At 54.7% G+C, this 18204-nt stretch overlaps 2 protein-coding genes across 3 annotated transcripts; one reads left to right on the top strand and one right to left on the bottom strand.

The window, feature by feature from the left end:
* Positions 1-6328: 6328 nt before the first annotated feature.
* AP1S1 (adaptor related protein complex 1 subunit sigma 1) lies at positions 6329-12353 on the top strand. Its single transcript, XM_029950103.1, has 5 exons — positions 6329-6412; positions 8180-8358; positions 8974-9082; positions 10186-10323; positions 11571-12353. Exons 1-5 carry the CDS (start codon positions 6410-6412, stop codon positions 11616-11618), a joined length of 477 nt encoding a protein of 158 aa, XP_029805963.1. The 5' UTR covers positions 6329-6409; the 3' UTR covers positions 11619-12353.
* A 1346-nt stretch (positions 12354-13699) lies between these two features.
* On the bottom strand, positions 13700-16800 carry VGF (VGF nerve growth factor inducible). 2 transcript variants are annotated; one of them, XM_029947811.1, is made up of 2 exons: positions 16587-16800; positions 13700-16081 (listed from the first exon to the last, which is right to left on the bottom strand). In XM_029947811.1, the coding sequence occupies exon 2, from the start codon at positions 16059-16061 to the stop codon at positions 14208-14210; it is 1854 nt and encodes a 617-aa protein (XP_029803671.1). In that variant the 5' UTR covers positions 16062-16081; positions 16587-16800; the 3' UTR covers positions 13700-14207. The 2 variants fall into 2 exon arrangements, with proteins under 2 accessions (XP_029803671.1, XP_029803673.1); XM_029947813.1 differs by lacking the exon at positions 16587-16800 and adding an exon at positions 16210-16304.
* Between the last annotated feature and the right edge of the window lie 1404 nt (positions 16801-18204).

Genomic DNA, 18204 nt, shown 5'->3' with positions numbered 1-18204 from the left:
CCGAAGTCAGATGCTCAACCGACTGGGCCACCCAGGTGCCCCAATACAAACATTTTCAAATGGCACAAAACAGCCAAAAGTGAGCATTCTGCCTGGTTAGAATCTTACCTTTTCTCAAGCTTAAATAAGCTCACTGCCATGGATAAAGATAGATTTGAGGTCTTGAACTATAAAGGAACCTTCACGTTATAATTTTCTCTAAATTGTGTTAGACTTCCTTGGAGCAATTTTAAATTATGACATAAATTCAGAGAGGGTATCCATTTGTCTACTCACCCCTCAATCACTCAACAAGTGCTAAAGGCCTTTTCACTGCCCCTGCCGTTCCTGTGTCCCTCTTGAGGGACAGTCAGGGACCTTGTTGGAAGCCTCCAACATGGTGCGCAAACATGCTCCAAGTGGATACTAGATGTCTGGCACCTTCTCTTTATGGATTCATCTCTTTGGATTCATCTTTTTTTTCAGGCTTTCAGGCTTTCTCTTCCCCCAAGAGGGTCAATATAGTAAGAGGGGCCCCAAAGCCCAATCAAACCTGGAAGGAAAGTCTTCTTCTCTCCTTAGAAAGCCAATGGATTAACTATACTGGAATTAAAATTTTAAATTTAGTGGAAAGAAGGAAAGAAGGAAGGAAGGAAGGAAAAGAGGGAGGAAGGGAGGAAGGAAGGAAGGGAGGAACCAGAGCAAGATCCAGAGGAAAGGAGAGCAGAATGCATAGCCCACTAAAGCTACTCCAGGCTTTAGAGAGATGCCTCAACCTCAGTGAGTGCTTCCTCTTCCCTTTCCAATTCTCTGGCAGCCCCTGAGGGACCAAGGTATGGTCACTGGACTAGAGAAAAGGAGCCACAGAGGCAACTTGGATTGCTTCTACCTGGCTCAGACCAGAGCTACCCAAACTAAACATGACCTGACCCAGTCCACGAGATCTCTGAGATTTGTAGCCAAAACTTCAGCTGGCACTAAAGTACTCCTCTTCCTGCAAGAATACTCCCTTCCTCTCTCATGGGTCTCCCTTTGGGCTCAGAGGGGTAGCTGGGTCATGAAGGCAATGGTCCAAGAATTCAGGGATACAGGGACCCAGATAGATCTCGTGTCCTCCTTACACCCCACAAATCTGACCAATTCCAGGCACTGAGCTAGCTGTTGAGGGTTTACCCATCTGTAACAGATTTGCTTAGAAACTTCAAGAGCCTCAAAAAGCAGAACAAGTTAGCCTGATTCGACAGCGGACAGTTCAGAAACCATCCATACATGCTGAGAAGTCTCAGAAGAAAAGGGTTCATCGCAAGGCCTCACCCCCGCAGAGAGTGTGCTCCAGGAAGTGCCCCATTTAGCGGTGCCCTCTGCTTTTCTTGGATATTTTGAGGACAGAGATGACGACACAGCCTCACAGCGGAAAGCCTGCCCAGCCCTGCTTGGCTTCGCCCGGGCCCCCTCCTTACCCTCCCAAATCTCTCTTCCTCTATTTCTTTAGAAATGAAAAGCCAACAAGATCTGCTTCCAGCCATCATTACATTTCTCATAAGCCTCACGCAGTAGGATTATTTATCTGCCCACGTGTGGGCAAGGGGTATGACTCATTCTGTAAATCCCTCAATGGTAAAAAATATTCCATCAGAGTGAAGCTTGTCAAGGAGACGCCATCTGTTTTCCAGGCCGCTTTCTTTGAGGTGGTTCCTCAAAGAAGTTTCGGGGTGAGCCTAGCAAAACTACGTATGTGGAGATGAGGAAACCAAGGCAGAGAGGGGCTGAGAAGCCGGCCGCTGGGATTACTGCTCTTCCACAACAGCCCCAGGCGCCTCTGCGCTCCTCGGGACACTGTGCCGCCTCTCCCGGTGGCGTTTGTGAACAGGGGTCTCACGTGCCAGTCACCAGAGGGTCCTGCGCTCACACCTCTGCCTTTCAGCCTGCACACCGGCGTCCTGCTGCCACATGGCCTTTTATTCCCCAGCCACCAGGTGTCGCTTTGACTCCAGTAGAAAGCTCTTCTTAAAGCACAGCAGCTGTGGCTTTTGCCCACATCTGTTTGAGCCCCATTCAATCAAACAACTGTTTATTTAAAAGCCTAACTTGCTACGGGGTGCTGTGAAGCACTTTTGCAAAGTGTAAGTGGTCTTTCTCACTCTCCAGTACCTAAGGAGGACAGACACCAAAGAGCTGAAATGCTATGTGAGTCGCTGCAAAAAGGGCCGAAGGAACATTGTCAACATGATGGCAATAGTTTGCACTAGAGCGTGAGGCTCACTAGGAGTGGGGTGTTTGCTGTAAATGTACAAGATAGAGAAGACGGATTTGGGTCTGTGGGGCAGGAATGCTAAGGCATTTCAGAAAACAATGTGCACAAAATGACAAAGGAAGAATAATATCAAGGCATGTTGAAGGGACACACCTGCGGAGGAAGTCCCAAGTCACCTTGAGACCATTGCCTCCCTCCTCTGATAACCCAGCCAGTCAACTCTCCCCCTCTCCTGATCTGGTCAGGCAAGTCTGGACTATGTCTCTTGAATAAGCCAGGCCTTCTTGTTATCCTTCATGTCCCAGGCTTATAGTTAGCAAGCCTAGGAAAAGGCAGTGATACTGCCTATGGTGGGAAACCGAAAGATGGGATGGTTTCAAGGGAGGGTGAGGTTTTAGCAAGTGAACTTTGAGATGACATTGGGATTTTCAAATGAGGGATCTAGTAGACACTTATTCAACCAATGATGGGTAGCTGCTGCCGTGTGTCAGGCACTGTGCCGGGCACAGGAGGGACAGCAAAAGAAGACAGTTCACCCTCTAGCAGAAACAATACATGTTGAATATGCTACCACTGCATACAAAATTAAAGTTGAGAATATTTTGGACTAGAAGACTTAAATATCTAGACTTGATAACCATGGATACCAATCATAATTGAAGGTGATCAACAAGCACTATGTTTGATGTTGTGAAGAAACAGAAGGTGAATAAGATACCATCCCTGAAGGGAGCACCTGGGTGGCTCAGTCAGTTAAGCATCTGACTCTTGATTTTGCCTCAGGTCATGATCTCATGGTTTGTAGGTTTGAACCCCGCCATCGGGCTGTGTGCTGACAGCATGGAGCCTGCTTGGGATTCTCTCTTCACCCACCTCTGGCCCTCCCCTGCCCAAGCTCGCTCTCTCTCTCTCTCTTAAAATAAATAAAGATACCACCCCTGAAGGAGCTTCCAATCCAGCTGAAGAGACAAGGACAACTCACACGTCCAGCCAATGGACAATACGGCGTGCTTAGTTACCAGGTTCTTAGTTACCAGGGATAGAAACCAACTCTAGCTAAGGGAAGCACCTCAGGAAACTGGGGAGCTCAGGGAATTGTCAGGAGGGCCAGAGGACCAGAGGGAGATCTCGCACTAGAGGCAGTGCCCCAAATCACATTGGTGCCCCTGCCCTAACCTTCACTCGGCCCAGGATACTGCCATTGGTGCTCCTGTACTGGCACCCCAGATTTTGACTCTCTGCCCCTCTGCCAGAGCCTTATTTCCCCTCCATCACCTCATTCCTTCCTGGATCAAAATCCCAACAGATGCACAGACCAGCGAGTGCAGCAGACATGCCAATGCTGTGGGCACAAAGAAGGCTACAAAAGTGAATGTCAGGAAACCTCTCTCTCTCTCTCTTTTCTTAATGTTTATTTATTTATTTTGAGAGAGAGAGAGAGTACAAGCAGGGTAGGGACAGAGAGAGACAGGGAGACACAGAATCCCAAGAAGGCCCCAGGGTCTGAGCTGTCAGCACAGAGACTGACGTGGGGCTTGAACTCACGAACCATGAGATTATGACCTGAGCTGAAGTTGGACACTTGACTGAGCCACCCAGATGCCACCCAGACACCCAGGAAACTTCTGATGTTTCACTGGGAGGTTGTTCTGTCTCCCCCTAGACCCATTAGGTGGGATTCCCAAACCCTAGGAAGTGGGGTTAGAGCCTGGGAAGTGAAAAAGAATGGCAAACATCTACCACAGAAGGTATTCTAATTGTCTGAACTATTACAGCACATGGTAAGGTGCCGACTACTCAGTTAAAAGAAAAGAAAAAGAAGAAGAAGAAGAGGAGAAAGAAGAGGAAGAAGAAATAAAGATAACTACAAATAACATCATCCAGGAACTATGTACTACTTAAATAATATGCAAAAAAAAAATGGGTGCACAGGGCATCACAAGAGCATAAACTCATAGAGATGAAAAGGCTTCAGCCCACCCTGCTACCACCAGATGACAGAAGGCTCAGGGAGTTGTCAGCATGGCATGCAGGGTGACAATACAAACACCATCTGCACCTGTGAAAGTGAACCTCCCCTCTAATCCTCCAGGCCTATCTTTGACTCTTCCTCCTTCTCCTTTACTTAGAGGAGTTATCAGCATCAGTTGACTGGCCCATTACAAGAACCTCTCCAATTTATAACTCTCCATTTCATCTTTGTGCCTGGATTCCCAAAGTGATCTTCCGGGTTTCCATTCATCCTTTCGAGTTGTCCCCCAGATGATTATAGATGAACCTTCTTAAACATGCCCTCACCAAGTTAGCCACCAGCTCAGGCAACCATAATGACTCCCAGCTGCCTATGCCTCAAATCTGAACTCTTCTGCAGACACAAGCCACACTGGGTCCGCTAATTCATAGCTTTGCTACATTCACCGTTTGCTAACAGTGAAGAAATCCAGTCTGCTGTCTTCAAAGTGATGTAAACCACTTAAAGTCTAGGACTCTACAATGAGCAAAACCCATATTTCTATCAATTCTGTCATGAATCTTCTCTTTTCTGCCGCGAGGCAATGCCACATTGCGACAAGGAATTCTAGAAAGTATCAGCTTTCCAAGGAGTGTAGGAGTTCACATCTCTAGAGCTTCCAAATTTCCACAGGCTGTTGCTCAGCTCTCTGCTTTACATCTTTGCCTCAAGGCTCATTACTTCCTTATCTACAACCTTCTCCTCTTCCCCCCAGGAGCACATTTCTTTCATTCCTTTTGGCTTCTGCCCTTCTTACACATTCCCTTTCCTTCTTTGCACTCCCTAATGATTTACCCTTCCTACCTCCAACAGCTTGCTTTATTGATCTTATTCTTGACCTAAAAAAAGATACCAAGATAGTTCAGCCAACGTGTGTGTCATTGGCAAGCCGAAGCCAGAGGAGAAAGGGGAGTGAAAAAGAGGAAGACAAAAGAGTAGAACATAAAAGTTGAAAATGGGAGGAAATGATCAGCACCCCCATGAACAGATGTTGATAGTAAGGCAGATACTCTTTACACATCCTCAAAACAATTTTGCAAGACAGGTGTGGCCATTCTCCGTTTCCAAACGAGGAAACTCCGCTTAAGTGACTCACCTGAGGCCGCACACCCAATAAGAGTCAGAGACCACACTATATGCCAGGTACACTCCCCTGTCTTGTAACAATAGCATATTGCTTCCACACCCAAGAGTAAGAAAAGAACATAAAATGGACACAGGCGAGGCCTTCCCAACAATTGTTTCAAGGGCTACCCGAAAATAAAAAACGTCATTTTCCACTTGACAAAATTTAAGATTTTCTCTTCTCCTGACGTCCGAACCCCTTTGCTTGACCGCGAGGAAACACACACACACATCTGCCGCCGAGAAGCGCGTATCCCAATCCACAGCCTCCTCATTTTTAAACTTATGTCTAGGTTACAGGTGTCCCTTTTCAGTTTCGACCCATGCCCACCTTGTAAGATCCTCTACATTTCCTCCCCTCTCGCTTTCATTCATGCCCCTCTCCCTTTTCTTCCCATCGCTTAAATATCAGCCCCTCCTTTTCTCTCGTATTTCCCGTCTCCCTCATTACCTGTACATTTCTTACTTAGGAGAGTGCTGCATCTAGCACGTTCTCAGTACACATCGATTTTGGGCTCCATACTTATGTCAACCCCATCACCGCGCTCTGTCTAGCCTCTCCCAAGTCATCGCTCCTATCCCAAATCCAGTTCCCACCCTGCCCGGTCTCCATCGCCCCAGCCCCTCCATTAGCCCTTCCCGCTTCCTCACAAACTCCAACGGTCGTCCCTTCCACCTCTCACCCCCTTTCCCGCCTTTTTCCCCCTCAAGGTGCAGAAGCGCGAGTACCTCGTTGTCCTCCCCCCACCCCCATCCTCCAACCAGCCTACCCGGCAGCCTTGTTACCATGACGACAGAGCTACTCAAGCCGAAGTCGGGGACCTGGTTGCCATGGCTTCTGCTTCTCCGCCTCCAGCCCCGCCCGCGCGCCCAGCAGCGCTAGCGCCTGCGCAGTACGCCACTCGAAGGGCCTCCGAGCCGGGGCGGGACGGGGCGGGGCTTCAAGAGAGAGGGAGGGAAGGAGGCGAAAGGATAAGAAAGGGAGTGGAGCTGGCGCGTACGGTGGCCGAAGAGGGACGCGCCGAGCCGGAGGCTGCAGGATGGTAGGCTGTGTGGAGAGGAAGGGGAGGGGAGGGGGAACCGAGGGGCGTGGGTTGCACCTGCGGGGGTCCTTGGGGGCCGCCCTCTGTGGGGGCCGCCCTCTCTTCCTCCGGTCCTCACTGGCCCCACTTACCTGGGCGAGTGGGCGAACCGGCCTCGGAAGGAAGAGCAGCTGGAAATGGCTTTAGGGAGAAGGGGCGGGGAGGGGCGCATTTGTGGGGCGAGACGGAGGTGACTAGGGGGCGGTGGGACCGTCCAGAGCCGGAGGCACGGCGCGGGTGGCAGTCCAAGGGGTCCCGACCACTGCCGCAGGGAAGTGGCCCGAGGAAGAGGGGCGCGGGGGCCTACCGGCGGAGGGAGGCGGCGGGGTTGGCGGGTCACCAAGACCCTCTGTTCCCGTGCAGCCCAGAGGAGCGGCGGCCAGCGGGGAGAGCCGCGTGTGGGAGGGGAGCGTTTCCGGGTCCGAGGAGTGGACGTCCTGCCTCGGTTTATCTCCCTGCTAGCCTACAGGCTGGGGTGAGGTGGGAAAGCCAAGTGGGCTCGAGGTCTTGCTCTTCAGAACCCAGGCTTCGGATCCCTGGCTCCCGTGTTCTTGGCTCTCCGCCTCCCATCCCAGTCTCTTTCCGGAGCCCAGGCCTTCCGTCTTCCTGCTGGCTTCCCGCTCCCCCGCCCCCCAATCTCACACGCGTAGGACTCCCTTGCGCCCCTCTGTTGCCTTCCCACCACACCAGCAGCGTTTTCCCTTCCCCACCACCAAAAACCCTAAACTAGTGTTTCAAACACCCACGGATACCAGCCCCACTGATGCCCAGGGAGAGGGGCACTGCCGGGACAAGGCGATAACTCCAGGATGTATTGACTGGACTCCCTGGAACTGGGAAGCTGGGGGTGCACAGGGTAGTGAGGGCTCTGCTTCCCCTCTCTACTCAGCATGTACTTTGTTGCACAAAGCTTCAGGAACCACCCTGGATGGCCGTGTCCTAACTGAGGAACTGAAAGGGAAATTGTCACCTGGTGTCTGGAGGGGTGTGCATGCCTAACAGGAGGCACCCTAAAATGGAAACAAGGGAGGACGGTCAGATGCCTGGTTGGCTAAGGGGAGAGGAGGGTGGAAATTGGGAGCCCCCATGCCCCTGGGCATATGACTGGCATTTGAAGGCAGTGCACTGGGGACATCTGCAAGAATGTATGGCCAGGATGGGGTGGAGAATTGAGGTAGCTTCTCCAGAGACAAAATACCCCATTTCAGAGTAGTGGTGGATAGAAGGACCATGGAAGAAAGCAGACCTCTCTTTGACTTCGGCTCTGAGCTGCTTGTCACCCTTCTAGGCATTTTACTGACCTCTGGAAGACAGAAATAGGAAACAAAGTGAAGGAATAAAAATCCTGACACCTAATGTGTTTCAGTGCTTACCGTGTGACAGGCACAGTTGCATAGATCAACTCATTTAATCCCTCTGAACAGGAAGGTACTTTGATCACATCCGTCTCACAGATCAGGAAACTGAGGCCCAGAGATGTGAAATAATTGTCCAAGGCAAATGACTCAACTAGTAGAGCCAGGATTTGAACCTAAGTAGCAGACCCAGAAGCTCTGACATATTCCAGAAGGAAGGTCACCTGCTCGTGGGAATACCGAGGGGTGACAGCAAGGGCTGATTTTCGAAGCAGGCAGGAGCCATGAATAGGAAAGAGTTAGATGTGTGTGTGGGATGCATGTGCTGCTGAGAACCGAATCTCTGACCCTCGGCTCTGCCCCCTCCCTGTAGATGCGATTCATGCTGCTGTTCAGCCGGCAGGGGAAGCTGCGGCTGCAAAAATGGTACCTGGCCACGTCGGACAAGGAGCGGAAGAAAATGGTTCGGGAGCTCATGCAGGTCGTTCTGGCTCGCAAGCCCAAGATGTGCAGCTTCCTGGAGTGGAGGGATCTCAAAGTCGTCTATAAGAGGTGACTCACCACCGACTCTCAGACGGGTCTGGACCCTGCTTGATTGGGGCCCGGCAGTGGGTACAAATGGCTGAGAAATAAGGTGTCCCTCGGGTCAGGGAGGATTGGGAGCTAAGGGCATCTGGAGGGCAGAGATGAATTTCAGCCTCCTTTACTTTCCAAACTTCCCTTGAAGGCATTCTTGTTCCCCACTTGTATTGCTCAAGCCTGACCCCTACTTCACCTCCGTCGCAAAGGCCCTCTTCTTTTCCGTTGCACGTGTCCCTTGCAGCCTCATTCAGCAATCCTAGATCCTGCACCACCTTTCCCACCACACGCACCCCCTGTCCAGTTCCTTCTCTGAGCAGGTGGATTAGTTGGCTCAGGTTTTTGCTGAGTCAAACTGAACAGGTCAGAGGGCAAGAGGGAAAGAGTGTGCCTGCGTGTCTTCGCCTGTGTTTGTGAGAGCCACCAGGAGGTCTAGTGACTTACTATTTGCATACCCTGGGGCCACGCTGCCTTTGTCCAATAGGGACACAGACCCTGAGCTGGGAATGAGGGGAAATGGGAGGTTTGAGAGCAGAAAGCTGGGCCCAGCAGGCCCTCCAGCTACCCTGCCTGTGCCTCCGTCCACAGATATGCCAGCCTCTACTTCTGCTGCGCCATCGAGGGCCAAGACAATGAGCTCATCACGCTGGAGCTGATCCACCGATACGTGGAGCTCCTGGACAAATACTTTGGCAGCGTAAGTGCCCCCACCCACCCTTTCCGCACCCAGCAGTTCCCTCTTCCTACCAAACCCTGGGACCCTCCCAGGCTCTGCCTAGGAGATTTGGGCGAGGTGAAATTGGAGCAGTGAGAACAGTAATTAATTTCCCTTTTTAAGCCTTAAGCCTATTAGCCATATCCCTTAATCGGCCCAGGGAGGGGGTGCAGACCAGAATCTGCCACTTAATCAAGTGGAGCTCAGCTCAGACCTCTCCTGTAAGGATGGAGGCCAAGTTCAGATTTTATCAGTGGCTCCTGACATTGACTTTGCATTGGAATTTCCTGGAGAGGTTTTGTTGTTGTTTTTATTAGTGATGCCTGGGTCCCATGGCTAGCAATTCTGAATTAACTGACCTGGGGGATAGCCTGGGCATTGACAGTCAGCTCAGATCTTAGTTGGTGAATAGTAATAACTCTGTAATTTGTATCCCACTTAACAGTTTACAAAGGACTTTCAGGCCCTCTTGTTTGCTCCTTATTCTATTCTGTGAGTAGGTATTGTCGTCTCCATTTTCAGATGAGCAAATTGAGGCTCAGAGAAATGAAATGACATGTCCATCCAACTGTCTAGGGCCAGCACCCTGCTTGGAACTCAAGTCTTTCCACCTGTGATTCAGAATTTCCTCCTTCCCTGCGCCATAGTGTCTAAGGAGGGAGGATAGCCAGGCCTCTGGTGAGAACAGTGTCACAGATTTTGAGGGAAAGGCAGCAGGAACCACAGTCCAGAAGGAAAAGTCGAATGAGCACTAAGGCCTAGGGGTTGGGGAGGTCATCAGCCTGGGGCAAGAGCCCGAGATGGGCGATGTGGTCCGGGAGAGATGACTGTGGAACCATGATGAGAAAAGTTGGTTAAACGCCTGACTCTTGATTTCAGCTCAGGTCATGATCTCTTAGTTGTGAGATCAAGCCCCACATGGGGCTCCGCACTGAGCATGGAGCCTGCTCTAGAGTCTCTCCTTCTCTCTGCCTCTCCCTGCCTCAAATAAACATTTAAAGAAGAAAAAAAAAAAGATGGGCAGCTGGGGTACAGGTGGGGTGGGAATGCACCTTGACACCCAACCCTGCCTTCTCCCCTTCCAGGTGTGCGAGCTGGATATCATCTTCAACTTTGAGAAGGCCTACTTCATCTTGGATGAGTTTCTGATGGGGGGTGACGTCCAGGACACCTCCAAGAAGAGTGTGCTGAAGGCCATCGAGCAGGCAGATCTGCTGCAGGAGGTATGGGCCTGGGACAGTGAGGAGGAAGACGAGTACCATGGTGGAGGGTGCCCTCCCTGCCCTGGACACCTTGCCTGCCAGCCACGGCTGCCCCCTTCCTGCTGCCAAGGGGGCCTCCCTCCCTGTGGTGTCCCGCCCCCACAGCGCCCAGTTGGCCAGCAGGCCCTCAAGCACTGACTGCTCAGGGTGGGAGGTACGGGTGACAGTCAGCCTGCCAGGGCCCACTCTCCCTCCTCCCAGGACCCAAGATGTCTCATTCCAGCATTCCAGCTAAATGTCCGTGTCCCATACTCCTCTAGGCATTTAGGATTGCTTAGGGAATTGGAGAAGGGGCACATGATTCTTCCCTCCCCTTGATGTCTTCTCCTTCCCCCATTTTTTAAAAAGCACACATACACTCCCCCTCTCTCTCTCTCTCTCTCTCTCTCTCAAAAGCCTCTGCTCCTCAGAAGCGAAGGGTGGTGGGGACTCGGGGGTTGAGGTGGCGATGCCTGACTGGGGGTTCTCCTGCTCTCTGACGCCCCTGCCCTCACCCTATCACTGCCTGCCCCCTCTCTGCTGTGCCACCGCTGAGACTTGGTGCAGGGAGATGAGTCACCGGAATCTGCAATGACAAGCAAGCTGGCCTGAGCTGGCTCTGAGGAGGGGGAGAGATGGGGGCTCATCTCTGCAGGAGAAGGAGCAGAATCGAACTTGCCACCTCACTGGTCCGACTTTCCCTTCACACACACACACACACACACACACCCACACACCCACCCACCCTGGCACACACCACCCCTGTTACTAGTGCTCTTCTCAGACCCTAATGACTCATTTCTCTGCAGTCTGGTTCACCTTCCCTCAGGGACCTGATGCCAACTTATTACTCCCTGCCCCCACTCTGAATAAAAGAACCCAGCCTGCTGGCACCCCCCCCCCTCCCCTGCCCAAGCTTCACACCCTTCCCTCTCAGATACTGAGACCCCACCCCCTGCTCACCAAGCTTCTGGTTGGGGATTTCCTGGGCAGTGGTGGACTCAACCTGAACCTCCTTCCTTGCCACAGTTTGCCTCTGGGGGGTGGCCCCTGGAGACTAGGAAGCTCTCCCACAGGGTCCCCAGTTGTTCCAGCCTTGAGCTCATGTTGGCTTCTCTCTCCCTCCCCTTGTCTCTCTGTGCTTCCCCCACTCATGATGTTGTCTTGCCCCCACCATCTTCTGCCTCTCCCGGTGTCTCTGCGTCACCCTCTGTCCCTCTCTGCCTTAGGAGGATGAGTCGCCTCGCAGTGTGCTGGAGGAGATGGGTCTGGCATAGCCCCCGCCCGGGATGCCTGGAGATGTGGGGAGCTGGTGGAGAGGCAGGGCATGAGCGCCTCCTTTTCTTGATGGGACCCAGCTGCCCCTCTTCTGCTGCCTCACCTTCTATCGGAGTGAGCTGTGGGCTCAGGACCCTCAAACGTTCCCTCCCTCCACCTCTGTCTCCTGTTTCCCCTTCCCCCAATGAAGGTTTTAGGAGCTAGGAGGTAGGCAAATGTGACCAAAATGGGAGTGCTATTTGGCTTTCATTCCCTGCCTTTGAAGAACTAATGTTACCCCAAACTCGCTCCCCTCCCTTATAACTGTAAATATATAAATATGTCAGGTTAAAGGGAAAAGGTTTTCAGGGTTCTTCTCTGCTCCCTGCCCCGTAACCTACCTCCACCCTGCCCCGTAGCCAGCCAGGGCAGCCTCTCTGCCGGGGGCAGGGGCGGTGGAGGGGAGGGTTCTGTGGATTTGAGAGGGAAGTCCTTTCCCCTCATCTGCCCTCCTCCTCACTCCTCCTTGGCTACAGTGGGGACTCTATCCAGTGCCAGGGAAGGGACAACACGGTTAATTTTTTTCTAACCTTGCCACTTTGAGGGAAGTGAGCTTTGGGGGAAGGGCAGGCTTTATGGGAGACTGTGCCTCCTTCACTCCGTGTTCTGGGTGAGGCAGGAGCTAAGGGGTGGGGTGTGGGAAGTGGCTGACTTTATTTCCTTTCCTCTGAAATAAAAGGAAAAGCATTTCTGGACTTTGCCTGCTTAGGTTCTCTGTGAAGGAAGGAAAAGCTTCTGGGATCAGTCAGGAGGGGACAGGAACACTGCCTCTTCACCTCCACAGAACTAGAAAGAGGGAAGAAAAATAGCGGACACCCAGTTCAGTTTGAGTTATCAGTCATAGTATATGTGTCCTATGCAAACACATCCGCTGTTTATTCCAAATGAGATTTTAACCCGGGGTCCTGTACTTTATCTGGCACCCCTATTCCAAATGGGTTTGTGAGCTCAATGCCTCTCATCTGAACATGGTGTCTCCACTCTGGAGCTGCCTTCAGCCAGGGAGGAGCGATGTCTGGGCACATGATTTTACACCTCTGAGGTTTCTTTGTGCAAGATTTCATTCAGCTGATTTAGTTAGTTTTTGTTTTTGTTTTTTTAAGTTTTTAAGTTAATTTATTTTGAGAGTGAGCGAGCCCTGAAGCGAGGGGCAGAGAAGAGGGCGGGGAGAGAGAATCCCAAACAGGCCAGGTGCTGTCAGCACAGAGCCCAGACTAGGGGCTCTATCTCATCATCCATGAGATCATGACCTGAGTCAAAGTCAAGAGTCGGACACTTAACCGACTGAGCCACCCAGGCGCCCCTCAGCTGGTTTAGTTTTATCTGGAGAAAGCAAACAGGAGTTCATCAGTATATCCAACCCTGTGTGCTTTGCAAAGGGTTGAGAAGTAGCTAAAAGCAAAGTGTTTCTATAGCTGGAAGTCATTCCTCCCAATTTGTTGTGAAGTATGTAGGACTCGGGAATTTAGGGGACAGTTAAGGGAGGTGAGTAGATGGAACAGGGACTATAGGGAGCCACCAGTACTGCTTAAGTGGCCAGAGGATCATGGACAGAGGAGCCTTCAAAGTGGCCAGGAGCTGGGACGCCTGGGTGGCTCAGTCTGTTAAGTGTCCGGCTTGAGCTCAGGTCATGATCTCATGGTCCCTGAGTTGGATCCCGGCATCAGGATCTGTGCTGACAGCTCACAGCCTGGAACCTGATTCAGATTCTGTGTCTCCCTCTTTCTCTGCCCCTCCCCAGCTCATGCTCTGTCTCTGTCTCTCAAGGGTGAATAAACATTAAAAACTTAAAAAAAAAAAAAAAGTGGCCTGGAGCTGCCCCACCCTGGGAACCAATGACTTTAACCCCCACCACCGCCCCCAAAGTGGGGAACTTAGACTTTCTTAATAGATGTGGACCATATTGTACTCTTGAATATGATTGTTAAGTGATTCCACTACCCTCACTTTTGAACTGGGTGTTGTGGCTGGCGCTTCCCTCACCGCCCCTTGGGAAGGACCACCGAGGCCCAAGGGGACGGGTGAATAACGGAGAACAAAGTCCTAATAAAATAGTCACTTTTATTTCTTAGCAAAACTATTTCCTCCGTGAGGGGTATTTACAACAGAGAAGGGAAGGAATAGGTAAATTCACAGCGAACCGGAGAGGGTGGCGTGGCTCCTGGGAGGCCCAAAGGGCAGGAGACAGACACTTCTTCACACAATTAACTGGAATAGCCTTTTCTGATTTTGGACAGGGACGTCCCGAGAGGGACTAGTGGGGACAGAGGCCCGTGGGGTAGGGAATTCGCACAAACCACCCGACCGCCTGGGGTGGCCCCGGGAGACCCCTTGAATGAATTTGGGGAGTTCGGGCTTCGGATCCGGGAAGCGGTCTGACAGGTCCCGGCGTATCCCGTGGGCGGGGCGACCCGGGGTTAGGGGCGGGGCCGGACGGCGGCCAGGGGCGGGGCTGGGGTGCATGCAAACACCTAGAAGGGGAAAGGAGCAACACGGAGGCGGGTGGCAGCGCGCGCGGCTTCGGCGCGCGGGGGCGGGACCGGAGCAAGTCACGGGCGCCGGAGCAGCACGTGCTCGATGTAATTCTCCAGCTCCTCCTGCTCCTGCATCCGGCGCTCCTCCGCCTCCGCCTCCTCCTGCGCGCGCCGCGCCTGGGCCTCCCGGCCCGGATAGTGATGCGAAGGCGGCAGGGCGTGGTGGTAGTGGCGGCGGCGCGAGGCAGCGGATGGCTGCAGTGTCCGCGGCCGGATATAGTTGGGGAAAGGGTGGTAGGGCCCCGGGGGAAACAACTCGTCCTCCTCGCGATCCCAGGGCGGGAGCACCTCGTTCCAGTCGGGCAGCTCCTCTCGAACGGGGGCGGGGGCGGGAGGCGGGGGCTGCGGGGAACGGACGTGGGTGGGGGCGGGGGCAGCCCGGGGGTGCGGCATGGGCTCGGGAGGGGCGTTCTTCTTCCGCTTCCGCTTCTCCTCCACCTCCTCGATGATGCTGACCACGTCGTCCGCTGGCAGGTGGAGTTTGGTGGACAGCTCAATGAGGCTGTCGATTGTCTGAGGGTCCATCTCTTCGTCGTCGTCGTCCTCCTCCCCGCCCTCCTCTGCCCCCTCAGCTTCCTTCCGACGATGGCCGGGCATCTCCTCCTGGGAGCGCTTGTCTTCGGCTCCGGCTTCTCCGTCCTCCTCCTCTGCGAACAGCAGCGAGTTCTGCCGCGCCCTCTCCGCCTCCTCCGCCTCTGCCTCCGCCTCCGCCGCCTCCTCATCCTCTTCCCCCACCCTTTCCGCCCCGCCGCGTCTCTCCTGCTCCGCCTCCGCATCCTCCCTCACGCTCTCTCGCTCCTCCTCCTTCTCCTGCAGCCCCCGACCCCCAAGGCCGCGCTGCCGAGCCCCGCCCTGCAGCAAATATTGGAGCAGCAGGTCCGAGGCGAGGTCTGCCAGCCGCTCTTCCTGTGCCGCGGCCTGCCGTGTGGCCTCTGCCTGCCGCCGCCCAGCCTCTACCTGCGCCAGCCCTTGCTGTAGAAGGCGCTCCCCTGCCTCAGAGCTGCCCAGGAGTGAGCTCTCCGGACGGCGCGCCTTAGGGAAAGGGGCGCCCAGGCTTTGGTACGCCTTGGATAGGGGTGCCAATGCCTCACGTAGATGTGTTTTGGGGGAGGACACCCCTTCCCCGAACTGGTGGGCTTCAGGAAGGGGCCCGCTCTCGGGCATACGCGCCTGGAATTGCGGGGGAGCGGGGGGTGGCAGGGGCGCGCGCTCCGGGACGCGCGCCTGGAACTCTCCCCAGGAAGCGCGCCACACGCGCTCTGGCCCGGGGCTCTCCAGGTTGACGCGGGTCAGAGTGTGCGTGCGAGTTTCCGTTTCTGCTGCCGCCGTCTCTTGCTGGCGCTTGGCGCTGCTCGGACTGAAATCTCGCAGTTCCTGGAGCAGAGAAGCTAGCGCCTCGAGCTCCTCGGAGGGGTCTCCAGCCTCGGGACCGTTCTCCTGAGTCTCAGGGCGAGGCGGGGCCGCAGGTGCCTGGGTCTCCGGCGCCGGCAGGCTGTGGGTCTGGCTGCGCACAGTCTCGGTCAGCAGAGCTTCTGCTGCTTCTTCTTTTGGCCCCTGCTGGGAACCGCCGGACGCCGGGGGCGAGGCCGGGCGGTCAAGTGCCTGCAGCAGCACCGCGGCCAGCGCCCGGGGATCCACGCCCTGGAAAAGCTCTCCCTCGTCCTGCGGCTCAGAATTTCGAGCGGCTCGGACCTCTGGGGCGCTAACATCGTTCGGCCCGGGCGCTGCATCCCCGGCTACCGGCTCTTTATGTTCAGAGCTGAGGGGAGGTGGCTGCGCCTCGGGGTGCCCCGGGGGCGCTGCTCCCAACCCCTTGATCAGTAGAAGGAAGCAGACGAGAGTGGAAGCCGGCAACCTGAGCGATTTCATGACCAAAGGACTGCCGGAGACTGTGAAAAATAGAAGGGGCCAAAGAAAGAGAGGGTTTCTGTAAGAATTTTCTGCTCTCTGATACTATACCCCCTTCCCCCACCTTTAATCAGGAAACCCAGGGCTTCCCTCATCCCCCTAACCTTACCCAGAAGAGGGATGTTTAGGAGCAAAGGAGGAAGATGTTGTGCCGATCTCTGGAGTCGTGTAAATGGGAAAACGCCCGCAACCCTCGCTCCCCCAATGCCTCTTCGCCCCCTTGCCTAAGCCATCTCACTTCCAGCGCCCACGTACTAAGCAGCTAAAATAAGGGGGAAAAAATCTCTGCTCCCTCCCCACAGGACTCCCCGGATGGTGCGTGGGCGACTTCAGAGGCAAGAGAAAAACGGCGACTCCCCCATTTACCGGGGACCCTTACCGGGGTCTCCCGCTGTGTTTTTAACACCCCCATCCGGGAGGAGAGAGAAACCCTCCCTCACGCCCACGGCTGCCGAGGGTTTGAGGGATGGACAGCGGAGTATTTACCAGCTGGTGTCACGATGCGGGAGATGGAGAGGAGGGTCGGGGCGGGGTGGGGACAGGGAAAGATCGGGACGCGTCCGCCTCGGCTCCGAGCAGTGGCTGGGATAGGAGCGACGGTCGAGTTCTGGCGTCCAGTGGGTTGGGCTCAGCTGGGTCCGCGCGGCTCTGGGCGACTCGCTCGCTCCGGCTTCAGCACGCTGGACAGCGCCCGCGCCGCTGCCTCCTTATAAAGGGGAGCGCTCAGGGTCACGTGGGCTAGCCCCGCCCCATTGACGTCAATGTTCATTCATGGGGAAGCGGGCGGGTGCCTCGAAGCGGGGGGCTGCCCAGTGATTGGAGAATGTTTTCTTCTCCCGGCCCGCGCCTGCGCACTGGGAGGCTCGGCTCGAGGGGCGTGCGTTAGCCTAGCATCGGGGAAATGAATGAATGAATGAATGAATGAAATCGCTGAGGCGGGCGGGGCAGGGGGCTATGAATGAATGAAGGAGGGACGAGGAGAAAAGGATGAATGAATGAATGGAAGAATGAATGGAAGGGTGGATGCGGAGACGCTGCAAGGAGGGAGGGTGGGTTACAGAGCAACTTGCAGCTGCGGGAGCCCGCGTCGCTGAGCAGAATAGGAAGGGGACACTCCCGAAGTCTGACTGGGTATCAGTAGGAGATCCATACTGGGGAGGGAGAGGATAAGGATTCCAAAGCCGAGGAGGGGGCTGTACTCCGCAACCCCCGACCGCACGCACGGTCCATAGGGAACACACCCAAGGACGGCGTGAACCCGAGAGGAGAAACGGATCTGCGCGCCTGCGGGCGCTGTTCGCGGATCTACGGTGCGGGGTGCCAGCCCTGGGCCGGGGCAGATGGGTAGATGTTGCGGTTTTGGTAATCCCGTTGGAAAGGGTCCGAGTCAGAAGAAAGGAGAAAGATTGAGATGTGTGTGCCTCTGTCTTGTCTTTTCACAGTCGGTGCGTGTTTGGAGAAAAAGGTGTGTCTGTCCTTCTGTCCATTTCACTCTGTAGCGTATGTTGGCGCCCCCGCTTGCCCCTTGTCAGCCCACCTCTCCCCACCCTCCTCCTGCTTCTTTCCCTCCCTCTGCTTCCCCCCCAAAGGACGTTTGGAGGGCGAGAGCAGACCAGGTGGGGAGGGGGTTGCGCAGGTTGGGGGGTGACTCAACTCCAGCTCTCTCTACTGCTTAAAGGGAAGGTTTGAACGCGTTGCGGAGGGGTGCGGGTGGGTGTGCAACGTCAGAGACAGCCCCTTCCTACCACCAGACCCCTCGTCCGTATCTCCTGCCAGAAGGGTTGGGGTTGGGGGCTTGGACAACTAGAGGTTGTTGAGGGGGGGGACGATGACGCACAGATTGCGCAAAGAGAATCCATCAGCGAGCCGGGTCCAGTGAAGGGAGACCAGCCGTGGGCGGGGGTGGGGGGGGAGGACGGAAATGGGGAGGGGGTAGGGGAGAAGGGAGGGAGGCAAGGGGAGCAGCCACTGCAGGAATGAAGGGGAGGAGGGAGGCCGAAGGGGGCTGCAGTGCAGGCAGAAAGCTGTGCGGGGGCGTGGGCAGGGAAAGGGGGGAGTGACAATGACACATGCCAAACACACAAGAACTGCGGACACAGGGGTG

Source organism: Suricata suricatta, chromosome 8 (genome assembly GCF_006229205.1).
Source record: "Suricata suricatta isolate VVHF042 chromosome 8, meerkat_22Aug2017_6uvM2_HiC, whole genome shotgun sequence".
In the NCBI taxonomy this organism is placed as follows: Eukaryota; Metazoa; Chordata; class Mammalia; order Carnivora; family Herpestidae; genus Suricata; species Suricata suricatta.
Note: the sequence above shows the minus strand (reverse complement) of the source record. Positions and strands in the feature narration are given on the sequence as shown.

Excerpts from the sequence above, each read along its gene's own strand:
- AP1S1 (XM_029950103.1), top strand. Across the intron at positions 8,359-8,973 it reads CTCAAAGTCGTCTATAAGAG|ATATGCCAGCCTCTACTTCT; the intron begins GTGACTCACCAC and ends CTCCGTCCACAG. Across the intron at positions 10,324-11,570 it reads AGGCAGATCTGCTGCAGGAG|GAGGATGAGTCGCCTCGCAG; the intron begins GTATGGGCCTGG and ends TCTCTGCCTTAG.
- VGF (XM_029947811.1), bottom strand. The coding sequence starts at position 16,061 with ATGAAATCGCTCAGGTTGCCGGCTTCCACTCTCGTCTGCTTCCTTCTA.